This window comes from Chiloscyllium punctatum, chromosome 26 (assembly GCF_047496795.1).
Source record: "Chiloscyllium punctatum isolate Juve2018m chromosome 26, sChiPun1.3, whole genome shotgun sequence".
Taxonomy (NCBI): domain Eukaryota; kingdom Metazoa; phylum Chordata; class Chondrichthyes; order Orectolobiformes; family Hemiscylliidae; genus Chiloscyllium; species Chiloscyllium punctatum.
Genome location: NC_092764.1, coordinates 75,617,461 through 75,629,955, shown reverse-complemented (window position 1 = coordinate 75,629,955; position 12,495 = coordinate 75,617,461). Strand labels below are relative to the sequence as shown.

General features: G+C 44.7%; 1 protein-coding gene across 7 annotated transcripts in view; it reads right to left on the bottom strand.

Annotated features, from left to right (window-relative positions):
- LOC140453182 (microtubule-associated tyrosine carboxypeptidase 1-like) overlaps positions 1 to 12,495 on the bottom strand; it is a 44,306-nt gene that overhangs the window by 6,292 nt on the left and 25,519 nt on the right. For all 7 annotated transcript variants that reach the window (XM_072547676.1, XM_072547679.1, XM_072547675.1 and 4 more), the window contains 2 exons: positions 4,311 to 4,443; positions 2,874 to 3,179 (listed from right to left, as the gene is read on the bottom strand). In XM_072547676.1, coding sequence (XP_072403777.1) covers positions 2,874 to 3,179; positions 4,311 to 4,443 — 439 coding nt within the window. The remainder of the gene's footprint in view (positions 1 to 2,873; positions 3,180 to 4,310; positions 4,444 to 12,495) is intronic.

The following is a 12,495-nucleotide window of genomic DNA, read 5'->3' as shown; positions in this document are numbered from 1 at the left end:
CCATGCCAACCATAATCTAGGCTAAAGTAGTTCTACCTGCCTGTGTTTGGCCCATATCCCTTCAAACACTTCTTATTCATGTACTTATCCAATTGTCTTTTGAATGTTGTAACAGTATCCACCAATTCCTCAGAAAGTTCACTCTGCACACAAACCACTCTCTGTGTAAAAAAGTTGCCCCTCATGTCTTATTTAAATCTTTGCCCTCTCACCTTAAAAATATGCCCCCAGTCTTGAAATCTCCCACTGTAGGGAAAAGACACCTACCATTCACTTCATTTTATAAACCTCGATGAGGTCACCCTTCAACCTCCTACACTCCAATGAAAAAAATGTCCCAGCCTATCCAGCCTCTCCTTTTAATTCAAACCCTCCAGTCCTGGCAACGTCCAGTTAAACCTCTTCGAAACACTCTCCAGCTTAATATCCTTCCTAAGTGCATGTCTAAATAGTGTGTTAAAGGAGTGGCAAATGAAGCAGGCTAACAGTAAAAAAATCACTCTTAATTCAGCAGCTGTTTAAGATGTGCCCACAATCACAATACCTCTGGATGTTGAGCTGAGAAACAAATTGAAAACTGAAAGTAAGATCAATTGCATAAGTGACGTGATAAGAAGACATGATTTTGGAGAGTTCCAAAGGACTGGGATAGAGGATGAAAAATCATACATTCGTGAAGTAAAAAAGTGTGGAGAGTACACCAATCCCCAGAACAGGAGGCAAGAAGGATAACAGACAGCAAGGGCAACGTCAAGAACTTTCAAATCAATACTTCGGAGCTCAAGGAAGTCGGGATAGCCTGGGGTGGTGTTGGAGAACGGGAACATACTTTGGAGCACAGACATTTAGATAAGGAACAATGGGAGGTTACTCTGAATGGTAAGGAAATGGATTAGCTTTTTTTTTGCAGACAAGTAAGATGGAAGGAACAATATTCCCAAAGTAAAAGAATATCAAGTTTACCAATGAGTTGCACCTGGGCTAGAAAGGTCAGCTCAGGGGCAACCAAATTGTGAGAGGCTTCAACAAATGGAGATTGAATTGTTTCCGACTTACTTGGGCCTTGATCTTGAAAGTGCACTAAAATAGATTTACTGCAGTACTGTATTCGGATTAATGGTGGGGACACCCAATAGAAGGGGCGATCATCAGTTTGCATGAGGAATACAGTCCACATTGTATATAAGGGATGACCATGAGGGTGACACTGCTGATTCAGTAGGGAGTGCTGCTCTGAGGGTGGGGCAGTGAAACAGTGAATGGGCTGCAGTAGAGGGAGCTTCACTCTACACGCTAGTTCTGCTAGAGCTCATCTGGGCACATCCTAAACATGGAAACAATCATCTCTGGTACTATCCAACCTTCACTTTATAAAGTGTGTAAATATTCATTACTTTCAAATTTTCATCCACTATCGCTGTCATAGAGTCATACAGCATGGAAACAGACCCTTCAGTCCAACCAGCCCACACCAACCATGCTCTCAAACTAAATTAGTCCCACTTGTCTGCATTTGGCCCATATCCCTTCAAACCTTTCCTATTCATGTACTTATCCAAATGTCTTTTAAATATTGTAACTGTACCTGCATTCACCGCTTTCTTTGGCAGTTCATTCCACACACGAACCACTCTCTGTGGAAAAAAGCTAACCACCATCACCTGTTTAAAGTTTTCTCCTCTCACCCTAAACCTAATTTTGAACTCCCCCATCCTATTGTAAAGACCCTTGTCATTCACCTTTATCAATGCCTCTCATGATTCTATAAACCTCTATAAGGTCAACCTCTCAACCTCCTACGCTCCAGTGAAACAAGTCTCAGCCTTACCAGTTTATTTTTATATCCCAAACCCTCCATTCCCAGCAACATCTGGTAAATCTTTTCTGAATTCTCTCCAGTTTAATATTACACTTCTTTGGCAGGGCGGCCAGAACTGCACACAGTACTCCAGAAGAGGCATCACCAATGTCCTGTACAACGTCAACATAACATCCCAACTCCTATACTCAAAAGGTCTCAGCAAATGAAGGCAAGCATGCTGAATGCCTTCTTAACCATCCTGTCTATATGTGACACAAACTTCAAAGAATTGTGTCATTTACCACCAATCCCTAACTGCCCTTGAGAAAATGGTTATGAGCCACCCAACTTGAGAACCAAGCCACTTGCTTGGCCACTTCAGTGGGGAAGTAAAAGAAAATCAACCATATTGCTGAGGATCTGGAGTCTCAAATAGACCAGGGTGGATCAGGACAACCAATTTCCTTTTCTCATCATATTGAGTTTTCTTCCAGCAGTGATTACCTGGGCCCCTTTGCCAATTTTTATCCCACATTTTATTTTAATTAACAGGAAGTAAACTTCCCAGCGATTGTAGAAAGATTTCACCTCCAATTTCTGGATCAGGTTCGACTACAGCCTAGGGTGACTGTCTGTATGGATTTTGCAGATTCTCCCTTTGTCTGGGTGGGTTTCCTCCAGGTGCTCCGGTTTCCTCCCATAATCCAAAGATGTGCAGGTTAAGCAAAATTGCCCCATGGTGTTCAGGGATGTATAGGTTAGGTACATTAGTCAGGGGAAAATGTAGAGTTGAGGAATGGGTAGAATAGGGTAGGGGAATGGGTCTGGGTGGGTTACTCTTCAAAGGGTCAGTGTGGACTTGTTGGGCCAAATGGCCTGTTTCCCCACTGTAGAGATTCTATGATCTTTTTAAATGGCAAAGCAGGCTTGAGGGGCCAAATGGCCTTCTTCTGCTCCTAACTCATGTGTTCTTCTCAGTTTAGAATGCTGGATTATTAGCCCAGTATGAATAAAACAACAATGCGTCACTCCAGCTTCGGCTTAAAAGATGTGAGTTGAAAATATGTCTGACCTGGTTGAGAAGTGTCCATTTGACCTCTCTTGGCTCTCACGCAATACTCCCATCGAGTGTTTGGATCCTCTACAAACTTGGCAATGTCTTCAAAGAGCTGACAGAAGGGCATGCGGCTAGCCTGGAAGACGGTATAGTAGAGCAGGGCAGCCCGCCACAGGAAAGGATACTTGCGGTAGAGGACACTGTTCAAGCTGGCGAGGCCTTCCTCAGTCGGGTTGGCTGGCTTCAAACCATACAGCTTCCTGCCTGCTGCACTGTGCCAGGGCTGGTGGCTGTTGTTAACTCCTCGAATGTAGTGTGTCCCTGATGCCAGACAATACTTTTTAAAAGGAGCAAGGGCAAAAAGAAAGTATCACCACGTCACAGAGCGAGTTTCTGTCCCAGAATCAGTCACAGGATGCTATTTCAGTCAATAATTAGCAGGACATTGTACAGATCAGGGTGGTACCAGTTGTTTGAGAGCAGCCAGTTCCATCATGGGCAGGAATCAAGAGCAGACCTTGGACTGAGGGTAACTAAAAGGGAGGGGGAACCTCTCAGCTCACTATACAGCGACAGCAGGGAAAGCATTAGTGTTCACCTAACAATGGTAGGGTTGGGCACGATTTACATCATAGTGTTTTACATGAAAAATATTTTGTCCCACACTTGATTATGAAGACAGGAGTTCTTTAAATGCTCTCCCTTAGGGCTTGCATAGTGATCAGGCAGAGTGACTGACTTTGTAAACTGAAGTGAATATCAGTCAATGAATTGCAACCAGTAAACTGCAGTGAATTTCAGTCAGTGAGCTACAATAAATTTCAGTGAATTACAGTAAATTTCAACTAGTGAACGACAATGAACTTCAGTCAGTGAACAACATAGTGAATTTCAGTCAATGAACTGCAGTAAATTTCAGTCAGTGAATTACAGTAAATTTCAGTCAGTGAGCTACAATAAATTTCAATCAGTAAACTACAGTGAATTTCAGTCAGTGAATGACAATGAATTTCAACTGGCCAATGAGGGAATGCTCTACAGAATGGCTCAGTGCACTGGCTGAGCATGCAACAGAGCCAAACAGGGCAGGATGTACAAATGTGACCTGCAAGAGAGCCACTGCAATTGCCTGAACACCCTTAGACTCTGGCGAAGAATTGGTAGAACACATCTGGTGCTCCTGCTCCTTGCTTGGTTACAGTGACTCTGGTGCAGGTGCCTGTACAGAGGTTTCACCCGGGCCAGCCGAGACTCAGCTGTGATACTGCTCTCAGTGGAACAAACACCCAGACTCACACGGAGAGTTCAAAAGCAAAGGACAGATGGGAGCTGATAGGGCCCGGTATATCGTTAGGATTCTTCAAGAGAAAGGGCAGAAAGATAAGCTGTGTGGGGGAGACCATAAAATCCAAAATTCGCTTTCAATCCTACTGAGTCACTTGTAAAACTGACCTATCTCATGGCGTAACATTCCCTCCAGCCAGTACTGACGAGCCCCTGCAAGGTTAATCGTCAGTGTGGGCCGGCAGTTCTCCACCATCATCACCGCCTGAGACAGAAGGTCCTCACTGAGCCGCACCACAACCTGCAGAGAGAGAGAGAGAGAGAGAGAGCATTCCAGTCAGGCAACCATTTAATACAGAGGAACTCATCAACATGCTCAGAAAGAGTGTCCCTTTTAACCATGCCTGCATGCTTTTCACTCAATCCCTTCTTCTGGAACCTGCCTCTGCCATCTGCTTCAATGAAAGAAAGAACTGCATTCCCTGTCACCACCTCAGGATGCACTAAGGTTACAGCCGGTGAAGTATTGGTGACTTCTTGTCACCCACAGGAATGTAGGAAGCTCTCACAAACAACAAGGAGACAGCTACCCCAATCATCTGCGTTAGATTTTGGGTAACAGCAAACAAAAGTGCGACTTACATAATAAAGGAATAACATTTCCTTTATATAGAGGCATTACAAAACAAACACTAAGCTGCATAAAGCTGTTTTATGGCAGATGACCAAAAGTTTGTTCAAACAGGTAGGTTTTAAAAGGCATTGTAAAGGAGGAAGGTATGGTAGGGTTGTGGAAAAAATTCATACGGGAATTACAACCCAGCCTTGTTTGAGTGCACTCACAGCCAGAGTAATTCCAGCAATGATTCATTTTCCTGCAAGATAAATCCTTCAAGAATTTATCTTCGGTTCCCTCTTCATCCTTACCTACATGCTTTGCCTCGAAGGCGTCCTCCATCAGCGTCCATGTGTGTGTTGGTAATGCTCCCCTTTTCATAGCATTTGTTGGAAGATTGTTCATCCAACATCTGGTCCTTGCTGAAGAAACAGTTTCTCCACAGATCTCCATTGCTAAAACAGTGACCATTAATTCTGGTATGTGCAGCAAACCCAGCTCCCTCACCAGTAATTCCATCCCTATCATTATCTCAGGCTGAATGAGACGCAATCTCCAACTGCTACTTGACACTGAGTTGACTTTCAGGCCCCACGTCCTCTCCATTGCAAAGACCATCCACTGTTAATTCTGTAATGATGCTCAGATCTGCTCTTGCAGATTTAAAAGGGACTAAGGGGTAACTTTTTCACACAGAGGGTGGTGCATGGACGGAATGAGCTGCCAGAGAAAATGGTAGAGGCTGGTACGATTACAACATTTAAAAGGCATCTGGGTGGATACATGAACAGGAAGGGTTTAAAGGGATCTGGGCCAAATGCTGGCAAGTGGGATTAGAATAGTTTAGATATCTGGTCAGTGGGATGAGTTGGACCGAAGGGCCTGTTTCCATGCTGTACAACTCTATTACTCTATCTGCTGCTTTTTCCATGTCTTTCCATCGTCTGCAGCCATGACTATTCCAACTCTTTACAGGTCCCATATTACATTCTCTATAAACTTCAGTTCATCCAAAAGACTCATTCTGAGAAGTGCTCAGTTTCTGCTTATTCATCACCTCTGTGCTCGTTAAATTTCGACCAAGATCGCAAGAGAGCTCAATCCTTTGTAAATAGTACGATTGGATCTTTCACAAGGGGAAAAATATGAGGGAATAGTTATTCAAATATGTGAGTAAATTAATCATATTTATTCAGAACAATTCTACCATCAACGTCCTTTTTCTGGTGGCAAGGAAGCGGTTAATTCTTTATAGCTGAGAACAGGCAGAGAGTGAGCACTCAGTACTCAGTTCCGCAAGAAAGATCTGCTTCAGATCGATTAAGATATGGAAACAATTAATGGATCAGCACAGACTGGCCAAGGAGAACTGGCAGGGATAGGGCACAGAAATGCAGCCAAATGCTGAGGTACACTTTTCTATTGAGGCAGGGAGGGGTCTTCTAAAGGCACATGGATGGGGGCAGCGGCATTCAAATGCAATTGAAGAAAAGGAGTGAAACTTCAGGATAGTCAGCGTCCTAAGATTCTGGAACTATTCCATCGCCAATAATTGATTTTGAAACAATGATTTTACTGGCTTGTCAGGTCAGCTGACTACTAACTTAAAACAGGAGAGTTTAATCACTCATGTCAATTATTGTACAGAGTTACTGATCATCAGTAACATCTATTCTTAGAGCAACTCTCCAGGGATAAATTTAAAATATCCAATTCCGTAAGCTTTGTGATCCGCTGGCTATGTCCTTCTGGAAGGTTGGTTTGACCTTTGCTTAGAATGTAATCTTTGGTTCTGAATTCCCAACTGGACAATACAAATGTCACAAAAATGGAGGAAGGTCAGATGAAGGCTTTTGCTGTCACTGCCTTGACCCTTAAATTGCTTCTTCTGTATCCATTCTGCCTCTCATTTCCTGATGAAAATATCTTTCATCCCACTCTTGACCACTGATCTCACCCATAACAGTCTCTATGGTCGCCTCATTATAGGAAGGATGTTGATGCTTTAGAGAGGGTGTAGGGGGAGATTTACCAAGGTGCTGCCTGGAATGGAAGTGTAGAATTATGAAGAGAGGTTGAGTGAGTTAGGACTTTTCACAGTGGAGGGAAGAAGAAAGAGAGGTGACTTGATAGAAGTATACAAGGCAACGAGAGACACAGAGTGGATCGCCAGACACTTTTCCCCAGGGCAGAAATGGCTGGCATGAGGGGTCATAATTTTAAGGTTTATTGGAGGAAGATATAGGGGAGATGTCAAAGGTTGGTTCTTTACGCAGAGAGTGTGGGTGCGTGGAATGCACTGCCAGCTGTGGTGGTAGATTCAGAGACATTAGGGACATTTAAGTAACTGCTGGACAAGCACACGGTTGGCAGAAAACTGGGGTGTGTAGGTAAGGTTGATCTTAGATTAAGATAAATGCTCGGCACAACATTGTGGTCCAAAGGGTCTGTACCGTGCTATATTGTTCTTTGTTCTATCTCCTTCCCAGAGATCCTTCTCTCTTCATCGGGAAGAGATAGTGAATGGGGTACACTCGGGATCTCTATCAGGAAGTCCTCATGAGTTGTCAGCATTTATGGGGTTCTCTGGGAGTGTGTCTGTATTTCTACTGTAACGAGGGGTGATGATGGGATTCCTGGCTACCTTCCCTTTCAGCTGATTACTGATTGGTCATACACTAAGTTGTCACGTGTATTAATACCATATACACACACGTCCTGCACAAAAGTCCACTGATGCCTTAATTCCAGTCAATGTGGCCGACCAAACCACACAGTAACAGTAGACTGGATGGCAGCTTACCCAATAATAGTGCAAGGAGAGACAGTGGGATGGAAGTGGGAGAGTGTAGAGGAAACAAGACACCATGTGAAGAGTTGGGATATTTGTGAGACTCATTGTGAACCAGTGAGCTCTCTCTGAGGGCTTGTGAACTCCAAGGTTTGACATAATGTTCTCCTAAAGCAAAATTTGGCCCAACTTTTTATTTGGCTCAATTTTAATATTACCCCAGCGAGATGTGAAGATTTACAGAATGCGCTCTGGTCAAGAGATATGGCAAATGGGTGGCATCAACTAGAAAAAAGAGGCAGCAAGCAGGAGATAAGTGGCAGATGGCAGGGTTGATGAGGAGGGAGGTAATGAGTGTGGGAAGATGGGCAAGGAAGGACAGGCAGTGAAGCTGGAGATGGCATCTGAAAATTAGGAGGTCAGTTATTAAAAGCATTTTGGGGCCACTCAGGTTCAAAGCAACCAATAGGCTTTCAATGTAAAAATTTCAGGTCTGAATCATGGCACACCCTTATTACATATCTCCTCATGGGATAGAGATTTTCCTAGTCACAGGAATACTAAATGAGGGACAGCTGCAATCCACTGGCTGTAAAGCATCTTGGGATCTCCTGATGTGGTGAAAAACAACATGGTGGCTCAGTGGTTAGCACTGCTGCCTCACAGTGCCAAGGACCTGTGTTTGATTCCAGCCTTGGGTGACTGCGCGGAGTTTGCACATTCTTCCTGTGTCTGCATGGGTTTTTTTCCCACAGTCAAAAGATGCACAGGTTATGCAGATTGTCTGTGGTAATGCGGGGTTATAGGGATAGGGTATAAATATAGAATAAGTATAGAATATATAAATCAAAGAAACTGTACAGTGTGGAAATAGACCATTTGGCCCAACAAGTCCACACGGACCCTCCAAAGAGCATCCCACTCAGACCCATTTCCCCCACCCTATTACTTACATATACCCTGACTAATGCACCTAACCTACACATCCCTGAACACTATGGGGCAATTTAACTTGGCCAATTCACCTAACCTGCACATCTGTGGATTGTGAGAGGAAACCTATGCACCCACAAGAAACCCACAGCCACAGGGAAAATGTGCAAACTCCACACAGTCACCTGAGGCTGGAATCGAACACAGGTCTCTGGCACTGTGAGGCAGCAAGGCTAACCATTGAACCACCATTCCACCCATCTTCCTTTTGTACACCCTGAATTTCCAGAAGTTTTCACACCATCATACTGTCAACTAGTGAGCATTGATAGTAAATTTGAATTCATCTACATTTGATAGGGTATAGTGAGCTTGTGTTGGTTTGAGTAAGTCTCTGAAGATAGTTGCAGCATATACTGTTAACAGCCAGGTCTTACCAAAGGCAAAGGGTTTTCTTGTTTCTATGGTGTTGTACATCAGTACATTACCTTAATATTGATGTACACAAAAAAAAATCATTCTGCAGATGGATGGAAAAAAAATAGAGGGAATATTGATCCCTGGAAGTGGGACAGTATTTACAAGGGGTCTTGAGGGATGTGTCACTTTTAACAGGGAGACTCCAAAAATGTATTCGCATTTAAAGGGAATCCCTGCAAGGTGTGTCACCTCTTAACAGAGGATTTGAGGAGTAGGACAGTATTGATAGGGGTCTCTGGATGTGTGTCAGGAATTAAAAAGGGCTGATGTCTCATTATTTGTAGAGTTCCCCACAACTCCTGGGGCAAAATCCTGATGCAACTCTAAAGAGTGAAATATTTCTAGGGACTTCCTGTAAATACTGACACACTTGCGGGAGACCCCCTTTCAATGCTGTCACATTCTTGAGGATCTCCTGCAAATGCTAGCACACTCCCACTCCTCTGGCACTGCCGGAAACCCTCTGTAAATTCTCTCACACACCCAAATCCCCTGGAAATACGGATGCACTCCCAGGAATGTCGCACATCCGTTTTTAAGAGGATGTCAGTGTTTACAGAGGAGCCCTCCCTCAGGGTCTACCTCCAGCACATGGACTCAGTAGTTCAAGAAGGCAGCTTGCCAAGAGACTGGCAATAAATTCTGGCCCAGTCGGTGACAATCATGTCACACAAATGGATTAAAAAAGTGATCACTCCTTATATACCTGGCCCGAGACAAACAGCAGAACAACATTCCATCATCAGTAGTGTCACTGACTATGGATCCTGAAACTACTAACTTCCAACTACTGTCTTCATGATATAACTAATCGCAGCAAACTTCTGGTCCTGTATTTAGGCCTGTCTTTGCCCTCAACAGCACCAAACCAAATCAGCTGGTCATTATCTCATTGCTATTTTGGGATCTTGCTACACAAAAATTGGCTGCCACCTTTCCTATAATTGCAACAATGACAGCACTTCCTAATATTAAAGAAAGAGACAGCAAGAAATCCAATACTGAAGCAACGTCTTCACACCAAGAGTGGAAGTGGATAATTTGGGAGTGACTGACGCAAGTCATATTAAAGGGAAGCTGGATTAAAGAGAAGGGAAGGGAATATTTATAATATGTTAATATTATTTGGAAACGTGAATAAGACACCAGTCAGCTGGGACCTGACAAACATGCTCGGGACATCCCTTCCCTGGACAAGGAGCGTTGGGGGGTGGGTGGATGCTCTCTCGGTCACTTTTTTTCTCTTCTTACCCCCACACTACCATCTAACTGCAGAAATGCTTATTGTTCCCCAGGACCCATGTCGTGTGTGTGCAGGTGTAGGACATAGTGAAGAACAACAGGTGTTTAAATCTTTATTTGTATGTCACCACCAGGAAGAAAGGAAACACCCGGGTGACAACCCAATGACAAGCGATGCCCTTCTCATCAAAAGGTAATGCAGCATGATCAAAAACGTGAAGGGGAAGGCAGGGATTAAATCAAAATAGAGTTGGAGGGGGAAACAAGACACTCCACTTCCTGTGGTGCCCACCTCTCCCTGTACAGCTCCTTCTCCAGAGACACCCGGGCTCAGACATAGCCGCAGCAAGAGGGGCAGGCAATTAGCCATAACGGCCCCCTCCACGGCCCGCTGCCTGGACCTGTTTATGGCCAGTCCCAGGAGCAGACCCACGTGGAGATCCTCTGACCTACCCTCCACCCTCCGCACTGGGTGCCCAAAGATCAGGAGCGTGGGACTGAAGTGCAGCCAAAAGCAGAGGAGAAGGTTCTCTACAAAACTGAAAAGGGAGTGCAAACACCCAGACCCCGTACATACATGGTCCACGGACTCCACAGCACCACAGAACAAGCAGTTCGGCTGGGTGTCTGTGAACCACTGCAATCTGCAGTTGTAAGGGACGGCTGCGTGCAGCACCCTCCACCCCAGATCCCCAAGAGAGAGGGGGGAGGACTCCCACGTAGAGAGCCCTTCACTGGGGATCCCCAACACCCGGTGGCAAATGGGCACGCCAAAGTGTGTCCGGCGATGTATGAGGGAAAAGATGGTGTGCAGCAGCAGACTGTACAGGGCTCGCTGTGATACGTCCCTGAAGGAACAAAACTAAAATTCCGGAGGCGGCTCAGGTTGTGGGGCACAGGCTCCCACAAGAAGTACGGGACCTTGGGGCCAATGTGAAATTCTGTCTGGGCAGGGGTGAGCGCAGACGGGATTCCACCACATACTTAGCATCCTCCAACTGGTGCACTATGTCGGGTCCGAGCCCCGCCATTTTAAGGCGTCCAATGGCAGTGGCCACGAATCGGACATCTACTGCTGCCCTGCCGTCTCTCGGTTTCATTGCACACCTCTTGTTAATGCAGTGTAGTGAGCAGTCAGGAACTGGCCGTTCACTCTGCTAATGAATGTCGTGTGGGATGTGATGCATCGGCCGATTCTGCCAAAACCCAAATCTTTGGGTGCAAACTCTTCCATCCATCATTAAAATGTGCATCTCTGTGTTTTGTGGCTTATTCAGAGACTCACTATTTTGTGTGCGGCAGCCCCTTGTATCTGATCTCAGTCCATTTCTGCAGGTTGAAGTTCATTAACTTTCACTATCCATCATCCAAAGATGTGCAGGTTAGGCGATTTGGCCATGCTAAACTGCCCATAGTCATTTGGGATATGTAGGTTAAGTGCATGAGTCAGGGGCAAGTGTAGAGTAATGGGAAAATGGGTCTGGGTGGGATACTCTTTGGAGGATTTGTATGGACTTGTTGAGCTGAAGGGTTAGTTTCCACACTGTAGGGATTCTACGATTCTACAAAAATGCATGAAAAATAGATTTTAATTCATTATTTTTCAGAAAATCCTAATTTCTTTTAATGTTCAAATTGACTTTCTGACCTTGAGTTAAATACAGCATAGAAACTAGGAGCAGGAGTAGGCCATTCAACCCATTGAGCCTCCTGTGCCATTCAAAATGAGCTCAGCTGTCTCTCTAATTCAGTCCCATATTCACATTGTCTCTCCATATACCTCGACACCTTTAAGATCTACCTCTTTCTTAAAAATATTCAGTGGCCTGGCCCCTCTAGTCTTCCGTGGTACAGAATTCCACAGGTTCGCTATCCTCTGGGTGAAGGAAGTTTTCCTCACCTCAGTCTGAAATGGTCTAAACCCATATCCTGAGACTCTGTCCCTGGCTCTGAACTCCCCAACCGGGAGAAACCACCTCCCTGCATCTAGTCTGTCCAGCCCGATTAGAATTTATACACTTCAATCAGATCCACCTCATCCTTCACAGGCCTGTCAAGCCAAATCTCTTAGAAGTTATGTGACTTCAGCTAAATGGTCAGGATGTTACATGTGGAGATAATTGCTATAAGGTCATTGCTGACTTCAGTTTTAAAACCACTATAGAGACACGGGGGTGGGAGAGGAAGAATGTGTGTGTGTGTGTGGGAGAGAGAGAGTTAGAGGGAGAAAGGCCAAAAGCAGATCAACTTAGAAAGACATTCATAACAACAGAAGTATTAATTATTAGCAA